Source organism: Adiantum capillus-veneris, chromosome 20 (genome assembly GCF_014529385.1).
Source record: "Adiantum capillus-veneris isolate H3 chromosome 20, ASM1452938v2, whole genome shotgun sequence".
Classification (NCBI taxonomy): Eukaryota; Viridiplantae; Streptophyta; class Polypodiopsida; order Polypodiales; family Pteridaceae; genus Adiantum; species Adiantum capillus-veneris.
This window is the reverse complement of record NC_140950.1, coordinates 130586188-130608941: the sequence shown is the minus strand read 5'-3', so window position 1 is coordinate 130608941 and position 22754 is coordinate 130586188. Positions and strand designations below refer to the sequence as shown.

The window sequence follows — 22754 nt, the reverse complement described above, 5'->3', positions numbered from 1 at the left end:
TGTAACAAGTCTCTCTTGATGGAGAATCTATAATACAAACGCCTTTTGGAGGGGGTACCAACTCTAAGTAAATCCGGTCCTCATCTATTGTCATGTTCTCTAATACTCTCTCTCTTGCAAAAGTATTGTTCATGCCAAGTTAATTAAGTACTATGTTTATGTTGCTACCATCAATTAAGTTCACCCTCCAAGTTCTCAAAGTAATCTCACAAAAATGCTCACTCTAATTCTCTTAATTCCGCTATTCTAAAAGTTCATAGGCCATTTATCTGCAAGTACTCTCAAAGATCAGATATTTCGTGCGATCAACCCATGGCGAAGGTCTATTCTAGTGCTACTGAAACAGAAATATTAGATTTCAATCGATTATCAATTGGCCTAATCTGCAATCGAATCACCAAAACTCGTTGCTTTCCTAGGTCCGTTCAACACATGTTTCTATTGATGCTATCAGGATGTTGGCGATGTAGACGGCAGAGGCCAAAGAAATGGAAAGAGTAAACGTTGAAGTGGACATGATGGCAGAAAATCTTAGGAGGATTGATCACACCGAAGCTTATGATGGTTATCCTCAAGTACTTAAGCCAGCGGCTTCAGTGCTAGCTGCTTGCACTTTTAGCAGAGAGTGTGAGGGGATTAGTGACACACAGCTCAATGTCGAGGGATAGGCATTGGGGAATATTGCCACTAGTGCAAGTCATGGTTTGATGAGCCGTTTGGCTTCAGTTACACTCCTCGTCCAACTCTATTGATAGCCTATCTGAAAATTTGATGAGGCAAGCGTTTCGAAACGATCTGCAGACAAACAGAAACATCTCTCATGATCAATTCAATGCAGAATATGGCATCCGCGGGAGTTGGTTAATGTGTAGCTCCAAGGAGATACAGCAACATTGCAGCGAAAGTCAAGTAGTCAATCATGCAGGTGCCTACGCTACCGACCAGGATCAAAAGAATAGTCAAAGATCAGAAGAGGAAGCTAATTCTTTTTTCTACACAAAGAGATTTGACTCTAGAGAAGCCGAAGAACATGGACTGCGGAGTAATGGCATTTTTGGAGACAGACATACCAATACGTCAGCACCTATTAGTCTCCAACAACAGTTCACCGTTGGCCATTCAACAACCAGATGGGATAGCAAAAACTTTACAGAAAATATGGCCAATATTGCGACATGTAAAGAGCTTCTCTTGCTAAACCGCATGCAAGTGGTAGCCAACGCGGGTGCAGTTGAGATTAGCAACAATAGTATACTGCGGTTTTCTCTTGAGCAGCTGCATGCAAATCAAGGAATGCTGGTGGTGTGGATTTGAACGCCGAGCAGTTACCACTTCAAAGCTCCCTTCTTGTTAATAACCACGATTTGGTGGTGGCAAAGGTCCATGTATGCAGCAGCTATCGGATCAAGTTCAGGTGGCTGCAGGTGGCAGACATCAATTTGGTATAGAAGTCAACACAAACTCTCATTTTCCCTTGGAGGAAAGCTACTCCAGGGCGGGCAATTATAATCTATTCACATCTTCTCAAAGGTCTTTTGTGTAGTAGGCGGTCAAGGTAGAAACTCCATATAGTAGTTATAGTATGCCGAACAGGCCGAGTGCAATTATTGCCAACAACGACTTAACATTCCATATTGCAAGGCATGCTGCTGTTAATATATTGCCTGAGTGCGAAACCAATTTTAGCGTCAAGAGGACAGAGATTGTGATCTACTGTCGAATGCATTTTGCAACCTCAAGATTCAAAAATTATGTTATTTAGTTATACACTCAATATATCATATATGTTGGGTGCCAAGCGTCCTCTTGTGAAAATAAAGTTCTCATGATGCTGCATCTTATCTTGATTTTCTTTAAGAGATGAGTCAGCTTTTTTTGCATCTCTTACTGGCTTAGCATATAAGATCCATTACATCAGCAAAAATTCGAGGAGGGTTGTCTGGACATAGGGGTTAGCTGGGGTGTTGTGGATTGGAGGGCCGCCAGGGCTTGAGAAGGAGAGTTGGATGGGGTAGTGGCAATGACATCGATTGAGCTGGACATATGGAATCTAATTGTATGCAAAAAAGGGCTAGATTTCTCGCAGGCTTCATGCCGCCATCTTAATTGCATCATTAACATAACTACTAGTACCTCTGTTGTAAGCTGCATCTTTTGGAGGGATTGCACCTTGACAGCCTTCAAGTTGCATCTTTTGACTAGAGATATTAGTTTCTAATGGATGGTTGTTGCATCCCCTGCACACGGAAAGTGGTTATTGGAGGCCCAAAATTGATGGATCTTTAAATTTGTTTTTTGTTGAACATTCAAAAGCGGACGCTCAATGCAGGAAACAAAATCTATTGCTCTTGAAAATGAGATCGTTGTCAAAGGCATCAATAGATCTTTTGCAGTTGTTGGTGATGAGCTTGAGTATACCGTCTCTATGGCCATAAAAACACACTCATTACACCCTAACCTTCGAGTGGTGTTGAAGAGAATTGCTACTTGATTGAGACCTTGATTAAAACCCCTTGAAAATAACATACGTCAAACAGACTGACAAATTCGACGTTGTGTTGCCTTGAACTGTAGGTTGATGTGTTGAGAAGTATAACGTGGGGCATTTACAAGTTCTAGTTGGTCATAGCTTGCCACAATGCCTGATAGGTAGCTGAATGCAAGGTAGTATGGGCTTCATAACTGCTAAATATAGCAATGTCCTTGCCATTTTTTGGCTCTGTTTTGAAGGTGAATGATATCGAGCAGAATGCCACACGTACTAATGCCCATGAGAATCATGTAATAGTAGTTCGCCAGATGCGCATTTGGATTATTGATGAGTGGACTGAATATAGTGCCTTCCGCTATGTGGATACCGACCTTAAGATGCCCATTACCATGTGAAGTTAGGAAGCACAATACATAACGCAGGTTAGTCAGCAAGGAGGCAAGAAGATATAATTGATGATCGAAGCAGCTTACAATAGAGAGAGAGAGAGAAGGTAATACTGATCAGAGGACATAGATCATAAAGTTTCATTGCGTGTTTTGTTATGGCAGGGGGGACAAATATTCACAACACTACACCTTTCAATTGCACAAGCGCGACTCTAGCTCGACAACGGTGCAAGGTCCATTATCTGCATCCAATTTTCTATGCGCATACGTTTGCTTGGCGCAACACATAAACGCTACGGGGCAAGACACGGCTTCCGTTTCTTATAATTGTTTGGAGAGACCAGCTCTCCACCATACTTTTGTATGGCACCTCTGTATGACGTGCACTGTATACATTGTACTTTCAGTCTGTGAAGTTTCATTGCAAGATGATATGTTTAACTATTCACATTGCTTTTTTGTAGCTTGACTCAAATATCGGTCTGTAGATTGGACAATTGAAAAGCATCAGTACAACATTGCAGGTCAGTAAAGCACCTCATTTATTGTTGCAGTTCATTCATGCTTTATCTATTTGCGCATTACTTCCTTTGCTTCAGTTTATTTAAATTTCGTTTTTAGAACTATACTCTCGATGTCGATCAACATTTGTACATGTTAGATACACATGCAACTCTTTGCATACGATTGCTAGCCAATGCATGTGATGTATTACAATAGTGAATACACAAGTAGTGAATGCATGTGATGTATCGCAATAGTGAATTCACCTTGTGCATCTTTACTTTACCTCTGAATAATTGATACCATACTAGGTGTCTAAATAATTAATTCCATATTATATATGTCCTCGTTTCTCCCGTACTAGGTATCAATATAAAGTTCTCAAGACCTAGAAGATTACAATCCAAGCGCGCGTCAATAAGCTAGGGAGAAAATTACAGTCAACTTGAAACTAACTTATCGTCTATATGCTAGGTCATGGTTTGAAATTACTGTATTTTATAAAGATTGGAGCATGCAATGTGACATCCTTGCTCACAATCTAGAAATATGTCCCTCCTATGGTGGCATACCTCACATATATAGCGATAAACGAGGTCGAAAAACAAATGAAATAGACACTCTTACGGCCCTCACTTTTGTATTATTGTTGGATGCTTTGCCATTGGAGCGTCATCAACAAAACTTAGCAGCATTGTATCTACATTCCATTACCAGTTCAAAATACCAACCACGAATCAACAATATTCCCTCTCTATTCATGAGACCGATGAGCCATATTTGGACATAAAGAGGCAAATATTATAATTATAGACGAGCTATCCATGTTAACCTAACGACTTTTGACCTTACTGTAAGACAAAATGTCAACATAACAAGTAGTACACTGGTAGATCCCTTCAACAACAAATGTGTTCTCTTGCTCGTAACACATGCAGTATCACAAGCTTGTTCCACTGGCTACATGCAACTTTGTACAAGATGTCATGCTTTGTAAGACATGCAACGGACCCTAAATTGCTTCAGTTCTTGACCATTATTCGTGAAAGAAAACTAGCCATAGATGAGATCAATTGTACCTTGGGTGCATGTATTAAAGACAAAACACACTCGACATCCACCTTCAAAAGTGTGAGCCGACATTTTGCGCTACCAACCATTCAATGAAAATTTACTTTTTTAAATACTTTCCGTTTGCAAGAATTTACATGTAGCACGTATACTAAAATAACCATTCATCAATAGACATAGTGATACAACCTCGTTTGGATATAATCTCAAATGTAACCATCCCTATAATTTCTAGTAATTGATACACTTAACTTTGTCTCGTTCCATAAACATTACAGAATTTTTCAAATGTATATCCCTTTCACACAATGTCACCCTTGCCAAATTAGTCATTCTCTTGTTCCCTTCAATGCTAGATGTCAAATGTCAATTTGCATGTCTTGTTATATTCAATATATGTTATATAGCAAGGCCCACCAAGCAAGACTGGTTTGCTAAAAGTTTTCAAAAATAAAGCATTTACGCGCTGGAGGTGTTCAAGAGGTAAAGTGAAGGGGCCAAGCAAGATAGTTTGCTAAAAGTTTCCAAAAATAAAGCATTTAAGCCCTGGAGGTGTTCAAGGGGTAAAGTGAAGGGGCCAACCTAGTCGTGTCTGATTTTGAATTACCATATTCATCCAATGTCCTTGATAAACCTGGATTTTCTCAAATTTTGCCAAACTGAAGTTTCGAAATTTGTGATGAACACTTCAAGATAAGATGAATTTAAAGAAGAATTCACAATTGCCATTTTTTAATTTATCTTCATACTCTCTCAAAGGAGGTTTAGTATCTACCTGATTTATCTTCACTCTCTCAAAGGAGGATTAGTATCTATGAATATGAGCACAACCACGGGCACCCATCCTTAATAAGGCACATCACCAAGATCCAAACATATTTCCATCGTCAAGTGATTTCATTAGGGAGGCTTCTAAGTCTCATTGAAGCAAATCATGAGTTTGTTTGGTCCTGTCTGCATAGCTATGTGTCAAATTGTCGTCGTCCGAATATATTCTCTACTTCAGCAAGCCTTTTACATTTACAAACACTCAAAACTATTTAGAAGCACCTAGCCTCCATGGACCCACAACAGGAACTTCAGATAGTCCCATGACCTAACACAAAGTGCATAAGTTAATGCAAAAGTTCTTGAGGAAACCAATTATATGGCCATAAGGAGGAACCTTGAAGAAAGGACCAGAGGTCCATACTAAATAGATGTGATCTAATACATGGATGGACTTGGGGAGGTTTATTTGCGCTGTAGAAGGCCACATATGTAATGCACAACATGCACCAGGGATATGACTGACAGCTGTGGACTCTCGGGAAGATGCTAAGCAACCAGTAAATAGACCTTGGCTCCACAAACCCTCAAACCATACAGCAGGACAGTTTATCCAAACCCACGACCATATTAGATTGCTCGGATGAATTGTCCGGAGAATTGAGAGGGGATGAGGTAACAAGATCATGAGCTTGCTACTTCTGCAGAAGCTTGTGCCCTGACGGTCTGTTTCAGTAGAGGGTTGGTGCCAGTAACCTTTTTGGTACGAAAGATTGGAGTGGAAGCCTTCAATTTTTCCTTCTTTCCACTCTTGCTTGTCTGAGCAGCATGCTTCAATGCTTGTTGAGGAACCCGTCCATTGCTTAATGCGGGTGGTTCATTTGCTGGTTCACCAACATGTGAGGACCTGGCCTTGCTAGAATTGTTCTCGTCAGCTGCTATATTAGTAGCACAATCCAGTACACCATTCTTAACCATCTGATCCTTATCCAAAGCATCTGAATGTTGAGTGATGTCCGCATACCCTGATTCAACATTGGTTTCAAGTACGCATGCTTCACCCTCAAATTCTGGTCTCTCTGTACCCTTGAGTGGCAGCTGAGCTACAGCAACTTCATCACCAGCATGTAAAGATGCTGATACTGATACACTTTCTTCCGAAGTCTCTCGAACTTTCATTTCCACCAACTTTTGAACGTATTCCTCGGATGCATCTCCTACCTTTGGAACATCATCTCCTATCTCATTACTTTCTGACAAGCTGACCTTCGTCAGCTTTTCTGACCCTGACTTCATTGACTTTTCTGACCCTGAAGATGAAAGAGATCTCCCCACAAATATCGTTGATCTCTCCATATAATTCTTGCCAGATCCCTTCTCAAGGTTCCCATCCTCATTGCACCGGGCGTTCCCACGTGGGCTCTCAGAATGGATACCAATAGAACTCCGTCTCCCAAGTTTTGGAGACTTGGCCCGAGTTGTAGGAATCTGCAAAGAGGTGCCAATCAAAACCAGGGATGTAACAAAACAATAATGTACTTGCAAGATACCATGCTTACAAAAGAATTAACCACCTTCTTCAACTCTACTTTAGGAGGCACCCCTTCTTTATAAAATGTAGGCATAGGAGTGGCCTTGAACGTTAGGCTTTTCCTTAGCTCTTTAATCTCAGCTTCCATTTCTTCCTGTGAGAGCATGACCAGCTTTATTTATTCCAAGAAACAAACCCATGGCCTAAAACTGCAAACCAGTGTGAAAATAGCTCAAGCAAACCCTTGTCTTTGCTTGAATTTGATTTTTCTCCTCTTCCTTGGCAATCTGCATTTCTTCTAGCTTTGTATAAAACTACCACACAACAAACAAATTCAAATTCCATAGGTTCCTGTACCGCTGAAGATTTGTGCTTCTGAAAGCAAGCTTTGCATAATTGCATCAGAGTCCTGAGAACCTGAGAAAAGCAAGACAAGAGAAAACCCACCTGTTTGCGTTTCTCAGCACGCTCGTCACACTTGAAGCTAAAACTACTTGCATTTGAAGCAACTGTACCCTTTGTCCTTGTGGCCCTAGAAGTCCTGATTGACGTCAAGCCCTTACAAACTTCACCCATGCCGGTATCATATACACTTCAAATTTTTGAATGAAAATAGCAGATAGTAAAGGATACGTTGAAGATACAGACTGCACATCATCATCATCAACTTTCTGCTCTCCGACGCTTGTATCTTTGTCTTCCACATGCCTTACAAAATTTCAAAGTAGTTAATATGATGTAAACAGGATTATCAGGCTAAAAGAGAACTAGCATCATGGTGCACACAAACAGAATACAAACACATATGTTTTTGCCAAATATTCAACTAGCTCCACCAACAAGTGGCATATCAAAATACTTACTGAGTATCCTCTTCGTGCAAGGCTTTACTAGAACTTGACCCTTTCTTCCGAATAACCTGTTGTAGCCACATCACATTCAAGAGCTTTACAACTTTCGAGAAAGTTTAAAAAAAAGAAACCATATCACTTATTATAAACCTGGGCGTCCTTGGCAGCTGAGCCTCCGTGCGTTCCCGTCAAGCAATCAAATTGATGAGACTGAGGAGGTCCTTCTGCTGCAGTTGGACGCATTCCAGTAGATGCCCTTTTGTCTGTAGCAAGTGCAAAGGGCTGAGGTACAGTATAATTCGACCTTGACAAACTGCCACCAAGAGATTTACGGAGCGGATGGTCTGATGAAGTTACACGCTGAGCAGTTCCATTTTCTTCTGGAGCTCCAGCATGTTTAACGGAGGATCGAGTGAGCGAGAATGATTGAGTAACCTTGACCTTGATGATCTGGGTAGAGACAATCCCAGCCTTCTTGTGCTCTGCTGTATGAGGTTTTCGTGCCTTAAAGTCCAATTTTTGGTCCTTCTTTGCATTCCCCTACATCAACACCAGCTACTTCTAATTGGCTCACATCATAAAAGGCCAAAAACACACTTGATGGAAATCTGGAAAAAAACTCTTAAACAGATAACGTGCACAGATTGCAGCTAGAGTTCAGCAAGCTATAAAAAAATCAACAAGTCCTTCACTTCAACCTGCTAATTGATGCTGCTCTCAAATCTTCAGAAGTGAGATGATGCTTGAAAAGTAACTGCATGTTCTCAAGTGCTTCCTTAACTAAATCATCATTCTATGAAGATGCATAATTTTGGAGCCAAAATCTTCACCATATGTAGGTTGACTTCCTTTTATGTTAATAAAGCCATGATATACAGCCCATAAACCCACAGTAGCGCTACAACATAACTTTAATATGTGAACCTGTCAAAAAGGTAGTGAATATTACGCAATCAAGTCAGCTTCCAGACAATGATTATCACTCATACAAAGTTTCTAGTTTAAACAAACCTTGCAAATAGCAAGTGGCAAAACCAACTTCAACATTGAGAGGCTAATAAAGGCATGTGAATAAATTGTCACCTTTAGATCGGTCCCCTTCTTAAAGTCATCTGATTTTTTTGCCTTCAGACTCCCATCGGCCAAATTGCAACGCCCTTCATGGGAATTCCTGGCAGAAACAGAAACAAGTTCCTCCTTTTTGCATGTTTCTACTACACTCTGGCAGTCTACCTCCTTAATGTCAGCATCTGCATTCAGATCATCCACTCTTTAGCTTCTGTCATGCACCACATCTTTGCATTTCGAGCACCAAAAGCCTTACCACTAATGTTTTCATGAGATAAGTCTGAGCTCACTGATACCGCCAAAACTAAGCTGTGATCATCTGATGGTAACAAGTCATCCATGCCTGCTATAGAAATCTGCACCAACGCACCAAAAACAAAGGGAGAAGCTATCAGAGCTAGCTTCAGCTGGAGCGTCATCAATAATCAAGAGACTTCACCACAAGAGGTAGTGCCTGCATGTTGGATCTAAAGGCCGTAATTCATTTAGAGACGGAGAGTGTGCAAATCAAACACACAATGCAAGTAGTCGATAAGAATATAGAGCTGTGCTAGTCAGACCTGCGTAGCAAAGCAGCTGAACAGAGACGTCTGCTTGAGGCTGCACAGACAAGTCGTTCTGACTAGCTCCAGGAATGAATATGCGGGGTGGGAAGGACTCCCAACACTGCTAGCTTCAAAATTCTAACAGGTAATCATCTACCACAGATCCAAGGAGCTCAAATTTGAGGTGAATGCTGTAATGCAAGGTGATAATGAAGCTCTCTTAGTTGACCTTGGGATATGCTTGGAATCGAGAAATGCAAAAAGAAAGGCCGGCTTTAAAGCAAGAAGCCATAAACAGCGCGTACACACACACGCAAGCGCACACACAGAGACAAAGCAACGAGGGGACCATAAAAGCTTGCCTGATTCTTTACCTGGACGGCGGGTAGAGGCAGATCCAACCAGGAAGCGTGAAAGGGGGTGAAAATGCGGGCGCAGGAATCACAATGTGGGAGGGGTCCAGCGGGAGATATGGTGGGAGAGGCAGATGGAATGAAGAGAGAGACATGCGTAGACACAAGCGGAGAGATGGCGAACGTGATGCTGGGTGCGGAGAGCAGTCATGGACGTCCGGAGGAAGCCGAGGGTTTGGGGGGGCCCCCTCTTTGCCCTTACTGGTTGGGAGTGGGGTAGGACAGTTCGCAGGTTAAGCTTTAGGTAGCAATGGCGATGGCGAAGGTGGGCTCTCATAGAAATTTGAAACTGAAAATGAGTTGTGTCTTCTACTTAGATTTTACTACACATATTCCATACATGCTAGCTTACATGCACCTTGATGTCTACAAGCACGCAAATGGCCGCCCTTTACACAAAGTGACACAGACATGGCAGCCTTGAGGAGAGGTGCATGGTCACTCTTAGGCATTGGTTCAGACTCCGAGGACAAGGAGCCTGTGCAAGAGTGTGTATTCGAATTCCTATGTGTCTAGCAAAGTTGCCAAGATTGGTTACCTATGGACTCTCGAGCCTTTCATTTCATGAGCCACCAATCAATTTGGCAGCACTCGCCCTTCACAGGCTTCTAAAAGGGTTCGCACATGCATCTGCAACTAAGCCCCAATGTCACAGAAGGCTGACATGGGTCCAAGATTCCATCCTCCACGGCTACTCCACGAGAGTAGGACTTTGCACACAGTCTGTCGTTGCGTTGACGGAATTCTCGCTACAATCGCGTTCTCACGGTACTTATGTGGTTTGGCCATTTGGGAAAGCCATAGTTCCATGTGCACAAGAATACTGTGGCGGCAGGTCTAAACTAGAAGGGTTGGAAGCCGTTGGAGTGACAAGAGCCTCATGTGCGAAGCCTTTCAAACAAAGGCATCCTCCTCCATTATGTGGCCCCCATTGCAAATGACGAATAGACACATAAGAAGCTCTCCTCCGATTGGGTGCACACTACTTGTCAGCTTTGAAGCTTTGAGAATTCATGAGCTTACTCTGAATGGGAGGATATATATTATGGAGCGCTTGCATGCTAAGTCTCACTAGCACAGTGTGAATGCCCTATTAAAGCGTGCATCTCAACTCTCACGGTGAATTGCGTCAGACGATTGCTTTTGTCCCTGAGATTGCTTTTAGCCCCCAAAGATGTAATGATACACTAAGACCCCATTCATGCGAGCCCTACACTGAAGAGTTTTATTTTGCCTCCGTTCTTCTCGTTCACAAGGGGCGGAGGCAACTTTGCGTACAAAAATAGTTTAAAGGTTTCAACCAATAAGATATACCTCAATGGAAAGTAGTGAGCACTTCTATGGGCTGGAAGGAGTTTGAGATGTGTTGTCCACATTTTGCGATGCAAAGTGCATGATGGCTACTCATCTTCTTCACGTCGGTCTTTCCACTTAACTAATCCTTAGCAACACATACGATGAAGAGTTCATAAATCATGATAGTTTAGAATGCGCTCAGGTTCATGCGGCGAACTTGGAGGTTCAATGAAAACGACCAAAACTTGATGACCAAGTACATTGTTGTCCCTATGCAAGCATTTACATAAACAACTTACATAAAAAATTGGATGAATACGAGAGTGTGCAGGAAAAGAAAGTTTGTAGACCATATCACTTTAGTATTTTGAATGGACCACAATACCTAGAAGATAATTTAGGCTTAGGCCCAGCTTTCAGACTTTCTAAATGCTCTAGAATACATAAGAATACCTCTTCACCTTCCATGAAAGTGATTTGCCGACGTTTCTTATCCACATACTTCTTGTATCTGTCTTATGCTTGAACACGAACATTTTGACAAGCAATTTTTGGCATATCCAAATGGTCTTTGATGAAGTCCTTGACTTGCTGAATTTTATCAGTAGCCAACCCCACCATAATTGGTGATCCAATCTAAGAACCATACATAAGCACGAAGGGACTAAACCTTAGTCATAACATGCTTTGCACTATTATAAACAAACTTCAAAATAGGAAGATAATCTTCCCAATCGGATTGATTCTTGCTAACATCTGCTCTTAGCATATCCTCTAGCACTTGATTAACATGTTCAGCCTACCCATTCTCTAGCACAAAAGGTTTCATTAGATCCACAATCACTAAGATGGATGCAATAGCTAGAGCGACCTTAAGTGCATCGAAGCTTTGTTGTTGAACTTCTCCCCAATGAAATGCTTTGCCCTTAGCTTTCACTGGGTCCCTCATAGGAACAACAATTTTGGCATAGTTTTTAAAGAACCTACGATAAAAACTTGCAAATTCCAAGAAACTTTGGAGCTCTTCCAAATTTTTGGAGTAGGCAAGTTACAAATGGCATGGACTTTGGATTGATCCATATGTGGTCCTGCAACAGAAATTACATGTCCCAAACAGTGAATTCTTGTTTTCAAGAAATCGCACTTGGATGCCTTAGCATATAATTTGTGTTGTCATAGCAGATCAAACACCTGCTTCAAGTGTTGTAAATGTTCTATCTCAGATACATTATACTAGGATGTTGTTACCATATACATGTGGTAGTGATGTGTGTGAACACACTAGGACCGTCGGGGCATTTTTTCCCTCTTTACGAGGTTTTTTCCCCTGTGCATTGTATATACGCCCATCACTCTAGGGCTATCTATCTTTCCATTGCACACTTAGTTATACACTCTCTATTGTGTGCCTTGAGCTTCCTTCGTCTTCTCCAAGCTGTGTGTGTTTCTCTGCAACCCTAATTCCAACAATTGGTATCAGAGCAGGTCACGTCCTCCCGGGCTTAGTCGCCAGCTGCTCCAGCACACGCCTGCTCACTTTCTCCGATTTCAGTGAGCTTTGGAAAGCGTTCGCAAGTTGACAAATATTTAGGGAAAACCCGAAGAGCTCGGTCTGCTCAGAATTTTGATTTGGGCTCATTTCGGCCTCCGTTTCCACTACAGGCAGTACTGCACAGGCTATTTCGTCATTTTGTGCAGAATTTCTGTCAGTGTCGTTTTCTGCATAACAGGTGCCTTATAGTCTTCTACGGTTTGTGCTATATAGCACAGGTTGTTCCCACTCTGTTTCTCCTATTTTCAGGCAGTTTTCACATCAGGTGCAGCATTTACCATGGCTGCCAACAACAACACAGATGTGTTCAAGATGTTTGCTGCTGAGGACAGGCTGGATGGGGACAACTACCCTATGTGGGCTTATATGATGCAACATGTTCTTGTGCCAAAAGGTGTCTGGAACATTGTGCAGGGCATTGATGTACGTCCTGGTTCTGAGGATGTAGGCGATGTTGAGGATGTTGCAGGTCTTGCTGCAAGGATTGCAGCTGTTAGAGTTGTTTTGCCTACGGCAGAACAAGCTCGTTGGGATGTTAAGGATGTGCAGGCTCATGCATTGATTGCGTTGTCTGTGAAGCGCACCATTGTTCCTCACATCCGTTCAGCAAAATCTTCAAAACAGGCTTGTGATATTTTAGCAGGTCTTTATGCAAGCCGCAATGAGGCTAAAATTGCTTTGCTGTGTAAAGAGCTGGAGTCAAAGATTATGCATGAGGAAGATGATATGGACACTTTCCTTGCTAGTGTCAAGGATATCAATGAGCAGCTTATTTCTGCAGGTGAAGTCATTTCAGACAGTTCCCTTGTGCAGACTGTTCTTGATGCCTTACCAGATTCCTACCAGACTTTTGCTAGTACTTGGAGACTGATGACCCAAGGAAACCTGAAGTTTTCAAGTTTGATGCATTATGCACATTGCTGTTGCAAGAGTCACTTTCTAGAAAAAACAGGACTAGGCAACGTGCAGTTGAACAGGGTTTTATTGCTTCTCAAAGAAAGGGTGGTAACAGTAATGCAGCCACTTCTTATGGTTCTGCTGCGAGTGGCAAAAATTGTGTTCCTAATGCTTCTGCTGGCAGCACTTCCTCTGGCAATTCTGGTGATAAGGGAAAAAAGAAGATGCGTTGCCATTATTGTAAAGCTAATGATCACTTGATCAAGTCATGTCCGAAGTTGAAGGCCAAAGAGGCTAAGAAGAAAGAGGGTGGTTCCACTACAAATGCTGGTTCCACTACAAATGCAGCCATTGTTGAGTCTTCTGTGAAAGGAAAATGTGTTGCTGATGTTGATGCAGAATGGGCGTTTAGCGCAGAGTGCACTTACAATCCTGCTGTCCATGATGCATGCTTGTCAGTTGCTGCAGATTCACATGTGTGGTATTTCGACAGTGGTGCTACAAAGCACATTACCTCACATCGTGAATTGTTTACCTCTCTCGAGTCTGTCCCTCATGGGAATTCAATCACTTGTGCCAACAATGCCTCTTATCCAGTTCAAGGAGTTGGAAAGATTGTGCTTATTGCTACTAATGACAGTTCTTTCACACTTGTTGATGCACTTTATGTACCTGGGATCAAGAAGACTCTCTTGTCTGTATCCGCACTTGCTAGACTTTGACTTGTAGTCAAATTTGTGGATGACAGAAGTACAATTCATTATCTCAGTTTTGGTGATGAAATTGTTGCATCTGGGCTTTTGTGCCGTGGGCTGTATAAGCTCACTTTGTATGACAAGTGTGGACAAAATTTTGCAAATGTTGTTGCAGATTCAAGGGGGCTATTTCAGATGCAAAACTTTGGCATGCACGTTTTGGTCATCTGAATTTTGCCAGTTTGCTGCGTTTGCAGAAATCTGATATGGTTGCTTCTTTGCCGCCTCTTGAAGCACCTGTCAAACATGTTTGTGAAGGCTGTATTTTGGGTAAGATGCAGCGTTCTAAATTTCCAAAGGATGGTTCAGTTCGGGCCACATGCAGGTTGTAGCTTGTGCATAGTGATGTTTGTGGGCCCATGCAAACTCCGTCCTTGGGCAATTACCTGTACTTCGTGACTTTCATTGATGATTACTCCAGGCATGCATGGGTATTTCCGCTTAAAGCGAAGTCCGAAGTTTTTATGTGCTTCAAACAATTTCTGGCTATGGCTGAAAATGTCTCGAAATGTACTATGGGCACCCTCCGTTCCGATCGAGGGGGGGAGTATATGTCTCATGAATTTAATGCATTTCTGGCTAGTCGTGGGATAAAACACCAATGTACAGTGCCTTATACGCCTCAGCAAAATGGTGTTGCTGAGAGGAAAAACAGGTCACTGACGGAAATGGCACGATGTATGGTCAAAAGTCAAGCTTTACCGCATTCTTTTTGGCTTGAGGCCATCATGTGTGCCACTTATGTACTTAACAGGTGTCCTACGAAAGCTTTGCAGTCTATTACTCCATATGAAGCATGGCATGATAGAAAACCTTCTATTGAGCACATGCGTGTTTTTGGCTGTTTGGCATATGCTTTGGTGCCACAAGTGCAGCGCAGAAAATTGGATGATAAGGCTGTCAAATGTATTTTTGTTGGTTATAGTGCTGAAAGCAAAGGTTACAGGTTGTATCATCCGCAAACAAACCGTATTCTGGTTTCTCGGGATGTAGTGTTTGTGGAAGATTCTGTTCAGCCCTTACTGTCATGTACTAGAGACAGTAATGTAAGCTCACATGACATTTATGACACTTTGTTGTCTCTTTTCAGTGGTGGAAATACGAATGTAAGTTCCAATGAGGCAAATGTACAGCCTATGGGGGTTTCTGAAAATGTTGTAGATCAGCCTATTACTGATGCAGATGTACATGATGTACTTGATGAGGAAAGGGCTGAAAATGAGCAGGCTAGAGGTATGCCAAAATGGCTGGTGCACACTTTGCGTGACAGTAAATTGGATGCACCTTTGTCTAGTCGTACTCGTTCAAGCTCTCGCCATGCATCTTATGCATCAGATTGTTATGCTTTGGTTGTGTCTAGCTTACATGATGTTGAGGAGACTCTGTCTGTTGATGAAGCACAAAATTCAGAAAATTGGATGGCTGCCATGCAATCAGAATATGATGCACTTATAGAGAATGACACGTGGACTTTATGTGATTTGCCTCCTGGCAAAAAGGCCATTGGTACGAAGTGGGTTTACAAGTTGAAACGCAAGCCGGATGGTGAGATCGATCGCCATAAGGCTCGACTTGTTGCAAAGGGTTATGCACAGCAAAAAGGCATAGATTATGAAGAGACTTTTGCTCCCACTTGTCGTATGACTACTATGCGTTTTCTATGTGCATTGGCAGCTCATTTTGGTTGGGATGTACATCAATCAGACATTGTTACTGCTTGTAACGCAACCTCGCGGTTTTGTCATAAAAGGACAAGAGGACAAAGTGTGCAGATGTAAGAAGGCTTTGTATGGGTTGAAGCAATCTCCTCGTGCTTGGTGTGAGAAAGCTGACACTCATTTGGTTAAACAAGGCTTTCGTAACAGTCCAACAGAAAGCACATTGTATGTCAAGCGTGAGGGTGATGTACTTCTCATTGTGGTTCTTTATGTTGATGATTTGTTGATCACTGGACCAAATGAGAGACATATTGCTGAATTTAAGGCTGATTTGAATGCTACTTTCAAGATGAAAGATTTGGGGCTGTTGCATCATTACTTGGGTATACAGTTTAAGCAGTGTGATGGTGGTATTGCCTTGTGTCAAAAAAGTTACATAGAGACATTGCTATGTAAGTTTGGACTTGAGGATTGCAAACCTATTGCCACTCCCATGGAAACAGGTTTGAAGTTGAGTCTACATGATGCTGGTGATCCTGCTGATGTCACTCTTTACCAAACTGCTGCTGGCTGCCTCATTTATGTATGCAACACGAGGCCGGATATTCAGTTTTCAGTCTCATAGGTCAACAGATTTATGCATAGCCCAGGGTCTAAGCATTGGCAGGCTGTCAAGAGGATTTTCCGCCACCTTAGTGGCACTTTACATCTTGGCTTGTTTTATCCCAAGGGGGGATCATTGCCGCCAGACTTACATGCTTTTTCGGACTCAGATTGGGTTGGTTGTTTTGACACGCAAGTGTCCACAAGTGGTTTTTGTTTCATGCTTGGCAGTTCATGTATATCATGGTTGATCAAGAAGCAACCTACTGTGGCCACTTCGAGTTGTGAGGCTGAGTACAGGGCAGTCTTCACAGCTACGGTTGAGTGTGTATGGCTCAGACGCCTTATGACTGATTTGGGTGTTGGACAGGACACTGCCAACACAATCTACACCGACAGTCAGAGCGCATTGGCAATTGTGAGGAACCCAGTTTTTCATGCTCACACAAAGCACATTGAGGTGCATTACCACTATGTCAGGGAGAGGCTCTCAGCAGGAGAGATCAGCTTGGCTTATGTGCCAACACAGGACAACCTTGCAGATCTTTTCACAAAGGCATTGTCTCGTGAGAAGCTTGAAGCTTTCCGCAAAGCTTTGGGCTTACTCCCCTTTGTGGACTGATCCTGTCCTCAGGGCATGGCACTTCCCTTTACTCATGTGCCAGCTCTCGTTCACCGCATCACTCCAGGGGGGAATTGTTACCATATACATGTGGTAGTGATGTGTGTGAACACACTAGGACCGTCGGGGCATTTTTTCCCTCTTTAGGAGGTTTTTTCCCCTGTGCATTGTATATACGCCCATCACTCTAGGGCTATCTATCTTTCCATTGCACACTAAGTTATACACTCTCTATTGTGTGCCTTGAGCTTCCTTCGTCTTCTCCAAGCTGTGTGTGTTTCTCTGCAACCCTAATTCCAACAGATGTCATCAAGAACCACAATGAAAAACTTGCCCAGATATGGTTTGAAGACACTATCCATGAGCATCATGAAAGTAGTTAGCACATTGGTTAAGCCAAAATCCATAATAAAAAACTCATAAGCTCCATGGTGTGCTCGAATCAAATCATTTCGCTCTTCGTTTCCACTCCAAACAATATGCAATTTCATCCTTTTGTAAAATTTATATCAGTGCAATTTTTTGTTGAATAGGTCATTTACAGTCCTCTTCGGGTTGTGCTATATAGTATAAATTATTCCTACTTTGTTTTTCCTCTTTTGGAGCTCTTTTCATAACAAGTGCAGTTAGTCACCATGGCTAACATATGGGGATAACTATGCAATGTGGGCTTACATGATGACGCATGTTCTTGTGTCAAGGGCATCTCGAATGTTGTGCAAGGCAGGCTTCTGTGGATACATGCTCTGTTGAGGATGTTGCAAGTAGTAGATCTGTTGATGCTAGAGTTGTTTTGTCTACACCTGAGAAATCTCATTGGGATGTTAGAGATTCGCATGCTCACACATTGATTGCATTATCTGTGAAGCGCATTATTACTCCTCACATTCGCTCAACAAAATCAGTAAAACAAGGTTGGGATACTCTAGCTGGTCTTTATGCAAGTCGCAATGAGGCAAAAATTGCATTGCTGCATAAAGAGCTAGAGTCGAACATTATGCAATAGGAAGACAACATGGGACACTTTTCTTGCTGGTATCAAGGATATCAATGAGAAACTCGTTTCTACAAGTGAAGTTATTTCTAACAATTCACTTGTGCGGACTATTCTCGATGCGTTGAAAAAATCTTACCAGACTTTTGCTAGTACTTGGAGATTATGACCCAAGGAAACCTTCAAGCTGTCAAGTTTGATGCATCATGCACATAGCTATTATAGGGGTCACTTTCAAAAAAGAACAAAACTAAACAACATGCAGTTGAGCATGCTTTTGTTGGTGCTCAAAGAAAAGGTGGTAATCGCAATGTAGCCACTTTTCATGGTTCCTCAGTGAGTAGCAGATCACCTATATCTAATGCTTCTGCTGGCAGCAACTCATCTAGGAATTTTGGTTAAAAAGGCAAGAAAAAAATGTGTTTCCATTATTGCAACTGGAAAAAAGGCCATTGGTATGAGATGGGTTTACAAGTTGTAAGTCATATAATGAGATTGATTGCTACAAAGACTTGACTTGTTGGAAAAGGTCATGCCTAGTAGAAAGGCATTGACTATGAAGAGACTTTTTGATCCCACTTGTCCTATGACTATTATTTGTTTTTTATGTACATTGACGGCTATTTTGGATGGAATGTACATCATTCAAACAATGATACTTCTTTTTTGAATGGTGATATATTTGAGAAAGTATATGTAACACTGCCTTGATAGTCCTAAGTGTGCTCACACATATCACTACCATATACATGGCCACAATCCCCCCCGGGAGTGATATGGTGAACGAGAGTTGGCACATAGAGTATAGGGAAGTTCCATGCCCTATGGACATATTGATCCACAAAGGGAAGCATGCCCAAAGCTTTTGTCAAGAGAGGACAAGAAAATAAAGTGTGCAAATGTAAGAAAGCTTTGTATGGGTTGAAGCAGTCTCCTCGTACTTGGTATGAGAAACCTGACATTCATTCGGTTAACCAGGGATTTTGTAACAATCCAATTGAGAGCACTTTGTATATCAAATGTGAGGGTAATGTATTTCTCATTGTTGTTTTGTATCTAGATGATTTGATGATTACTAGTCCGAATGAGACACACATTGCTGAATTCAAGGCTGACAATGCCACTTTCAAGATAAAAGACTTGGGGCTTTTGCATCATTACTTGGACATACAATTTAAGTAGTGTGATGGATGGATTTCTTTGTGTCAAGCAAGATACACAGAAACATTACCATGTAAGTTTGGACTTGAGGACTGCAAACCTATTGCTACTCCAATGGAAATGGGTTTAAAATTGAGTCTTCATGATGCTTGAGATATTGTTGATATCACTCTTTATCACAAACTATTGTTGGATGCCTTATTTATGTATGTATTCCAAGGCCAAATATTCAATTTGCAATCTCATAGCTCGGTAGATTTATGCATAGCCCAAGGTAGGCAGGCTTTTTTGGACTCAAATTGAACTGGTTGTTATGCCACACAAGTGTCCAAAGTGGTTTTTATTTCATGCTCAACAGCTCATGCATATCATGGTTTAAGAAGAAACCTACTATGGCCACTTCCAATTGTGAAGCTGAGTACATGACAGTCTTCACAACTACGGTTGAGTGTGTATGGTTCAGATGCCTTATGATTAGTTTGGATGTTGGACATGACACTGCTAACATCATCTACACTAACATTCACATTGGCATTGAGCTGGTTGTTATGCCACACAAGTGTCCAAAAGTGGTTTTTATTTCATGCTCAATAGTTCATGCATATCGTGGTTGAGTGAGGAGTAACGTAATATGGCCATTGATAGTAGGATCATAAGTGCACTCTACACTAAAAGCCTATTCTGCATCAACATCAGCATCACAATCTCCTTTCACAGAAGACTAAACAATAGGTGCAGTTGTAGTGGAACCAATGTTAGTAGTGGAACCAACCTCTTTCTTCTTAGCCTCTTTGGTCTTCAACTTAGGACATTGCTTGATCAAGTGATCATTAGCTTTACAATAATGGCAACGCATCTTCTTTTTGCCCTTATCACCAGAATTCCCATACAAATTGCTGCCAACAGAAGCATTAACACCCAGGTGATTTACCAATCGCAGAAGAACCATTAGAAGTGGCTGCATTACTACTACCACCTTTTCTTTGAGCAGCAATAAAGGCATGTTCAATTACACACTGTCTAGTCCTATTTTTTTTGGAAAGTGACTCTTGCAACAACAATGTGCATAATGCATCAAACTTGACAACTTCAGGATTTCCTTGGGTCATAAGTTTCCAAGTACTAGCAAAAGTTTGGTAAGAATTTGGCAAGGCATCAAGAATAGTCTGCACAAGGGAACTGTCTGAAATGACTTCGCCTGCAGAAATAAGTTGCTCATTGATATCCTTGACACCATCAAGGAAAGTGTCCATGTCATCTTCCTCATGCATAATCTTCGACTCTAGCTCTTTACACAGTAATGCATTTTTTGCCTCATTGCGACTTGCATAAAGACCAGCCAGAATATCCCAATCCTGTTTTGCAAATTTGGCTGAATGAATGTGAGGAGTAATGGTGCGCTTCACAGACAACACAATCAATGCATGAGCCTACGCATCTTTTACATGCCAACAAGCTTGCTCAGCCGTAGGCAAAACAACTATAGCAGTAACAACCTTGCCACCAAAACCTGCAACATCCTCAAAACTAAGATGTACATCAATGCCCTTCACAATATTCCAGACACCCTTTGACACAAGGACATGTTGCATTATATAAGCCCACATAGGGTAATTGTCCCTATCCAATCTATCCTCAACAACAAACATCCTGAACACATCTGTGTTGCTGTTAGCCATGGTAAATGTTGCACCCGATGTGAAAATTGCTCAAAAAGAGGAGAAACAAAGTGGGAACAACACGTTCTATATAGCACAAACCGTAGAAGACTGTAAGGGATATGTTATGCAAAAAACAGCACTAACATAATTTTTGCACAAAATGACAAAATAGCCTGCACAATATTGCTGCATGTAGTGGAAACGGAGGCCAAAATGAGCCCAAATGAAAATTTTGAGGAAACCCATCTCTAAAAGCTCACTCGTAATATTTTTGACCTACTGACGCTCGAGAAATCAAAGAAAAGTGAGCAGGCATGTGTTGGAGCTGTTGGTGACTAAGCCCGAGAGGACGCAACCTTCTCTAATACAAATTGTTGGAATTAGGGTTGTAGGAAAATAGACACAACTTGGAGAAGACGAAGGAAACTCAAGGCACACGATAGAGAGTGTATTACTTAGTGTGCTATAGAAAGATAGATAGCCCTAGAATGATGGGCGTTTATACAATGCACGGGGGGAAAAACCTCCTAGTGAGGGAAAAACGCCTCGGCGGTCCTAAGTGTGTTCACTCACATCACTACCACATGTATATGGTAACACATAACTTGCACAAAAAGTGTTGAAATTGAATTCTGAAAGTTGTTGAGAGTTGTTTGAGTGATAAAGAGTCTTTGGGATAAAAGTCACTTTATTTCGCCACAAAACAGATCCGTATGATGTCTCAAGTCCCAAATTAGAGGCCAAAACTTACATATGTGATTACAAAAGTGTTTGCCATCACAAAATAGGCCTAGACCAACTTTCTTGGGAGGCTTGAGCGAGAGAAGGATTGGGAGAGTACATGGTTAGACTTGTAGACAATCGGCAAGTTAGACCGTCCCAAGTCCAAAAATGGGTAAAAAAGAAATACTTTGGAGATAAAGATCCAAGAGATCATGTAGAGACTTTTAAAACAGTAATTAGAGCAGAGGAAGTTTTGGATTTTGCAACATAGTTTGCGGGATTCAGACTGACTTTGGAAGATGACTCGGCTACATGGTTTGACTCAGTGGAAAGACGAGATCTTGAGACTCTAGACGAGCTGTTTGAGGAATTCATTGAAGAATTCTCGCAAAAAGGCATAGCTCACAATACGGCCTCGCAACTTCACAGATTCAAGTAGAAAGAGGGTGAATCATTGCACAAGGCGACATTACAACTCAAGAGATATGTCAAGTTTTGTATGAGAGTGGAACTACCTACATAGGCATGATTGATACTGATCTTTATCCAGGGAATGAGACATGCGGGTCTTCAAAAGGATCTGCATATGATAAGGAGCCTTTTGCTTAAATGAACTGATCAAAGAAGCTCTTTATCTAGTTGTTGATAACTGTGAGGAATATCAAGAAAAGGATTGTAGGTGTCAGGAGGACAACACATCCTCTCATCACATTGATTCAGAGATGCATGAGTCCATTGTAAAACCAGCGGCACCTATCGATCTGAAAAAGTTTATCGACGACATGGTCAAGAGAACTCCTCTTGTAAGGTCTGATTTGGGGGAGCCTAAGTGGTGCAAAATTGAGAGATAATGGACAAACCATACAAGGAAAGAGTGCTACTATAGCATAGAATATGCTAGGGAGAGGTATGTACAATCTGTTCCAGTAGCACCTACTCCACCTAGATATGTTACAAAAAATCCGCCAAGTCCAGTAGGAGTTTCAAGGCCACAACCTGTCTTAGGACAACAACCTCCACTACCAGGTTCTAGAATACATGTAGACATGAGGTACACGTCGATGATGGAAGCATCTAATAAACAAGCGCTAATACCAAATACAATGTATTATAACAACCAAAGCGGGTACTGTCCTCCAAAGCGACAGAAGATGAGAGAAACACATGGAGTGGTGAGGCCGGTACAACCTCCACCTTTTAC

General features: G+C 41.7%; 1 protein-coding gene across 6 annotated transcripts; it reads right to left on the bottom strand.

Moving 5' to 3' along the window:
• Positions 1 to 5552: 5552 nt before the first annotated feature.
• LOC147433238 (uncharacterized) lies at positions 5553 to 9946 on the bottom strand. 6 transcript variants are annotated; one of them, XM_086492866.1, is made up of 11 exons: positions 9581 to 9945; positions 9234 to 9409; positions 8930 to 9029; positions 8689 to 8855; positions 7756 to 8145; positions 7618 to 7673; positions 7388 to 7462; positions 7202 to 7295; positions 6997 to 7068; positions 6798 to 6908; positions 5553 to 6711 (listed from the first exon to the last, which is right to left on the bottom strand). In XM_086492866.1, exons 3-11 carry the CDS (start codon positions 9012 to 9014, stop codon positions 5908 to 5910), a joined length of 1854 nt encoding a protein of 617 aa, XP_086348992.1. In that variant the 5' UTR covers positions 9015 to 9029; positions 9234 to 9409; positions 9581 to 9945; the 3' UTR covers positions 5553 to 5907. The 6 variants fall into 6 exon arrangements, with proteins under 6 accessions (XP_086348992.1, XP_086348991.1, XP_086348994.1 ...); XM_086492865.1 differs by having other exon boundaries at positions 9593 to 9945; XM_086492868.1 differs by lacking the exon at positions 9234 to 9409 and having other exon boundaries at positions 9581 to 9946.
• Between the last annotated feature and the right edge of the window lie 12808 nt (positions 9947 to 22754).

Excerpts from the sequence above, each read along its gene's own strand:
- LOC147433238 (XM_086492868.1), bottom strand. The coding sequence starts at position 9,014 with ATGGATGACTTGTTACCATCAGATGATCACAGCTTAGTTTTGGCGGTA. Across the intron at positions 8,856-8,929 it reads ATCTCATGAAAACATTAGTG|ATGCTGACATTAAGGAGGTA; the intron begins GTAAGGCTTTTG and ends ATCTGAATGCAG. Across the intron at positions 6,909-6,996 it reads AAATTCAAGCAAAGACAAGG|GAAGAAATGGAAGCTGAGAT; the intron begins GTTTGCTTGAGC and ends ATGCTCTCACAG.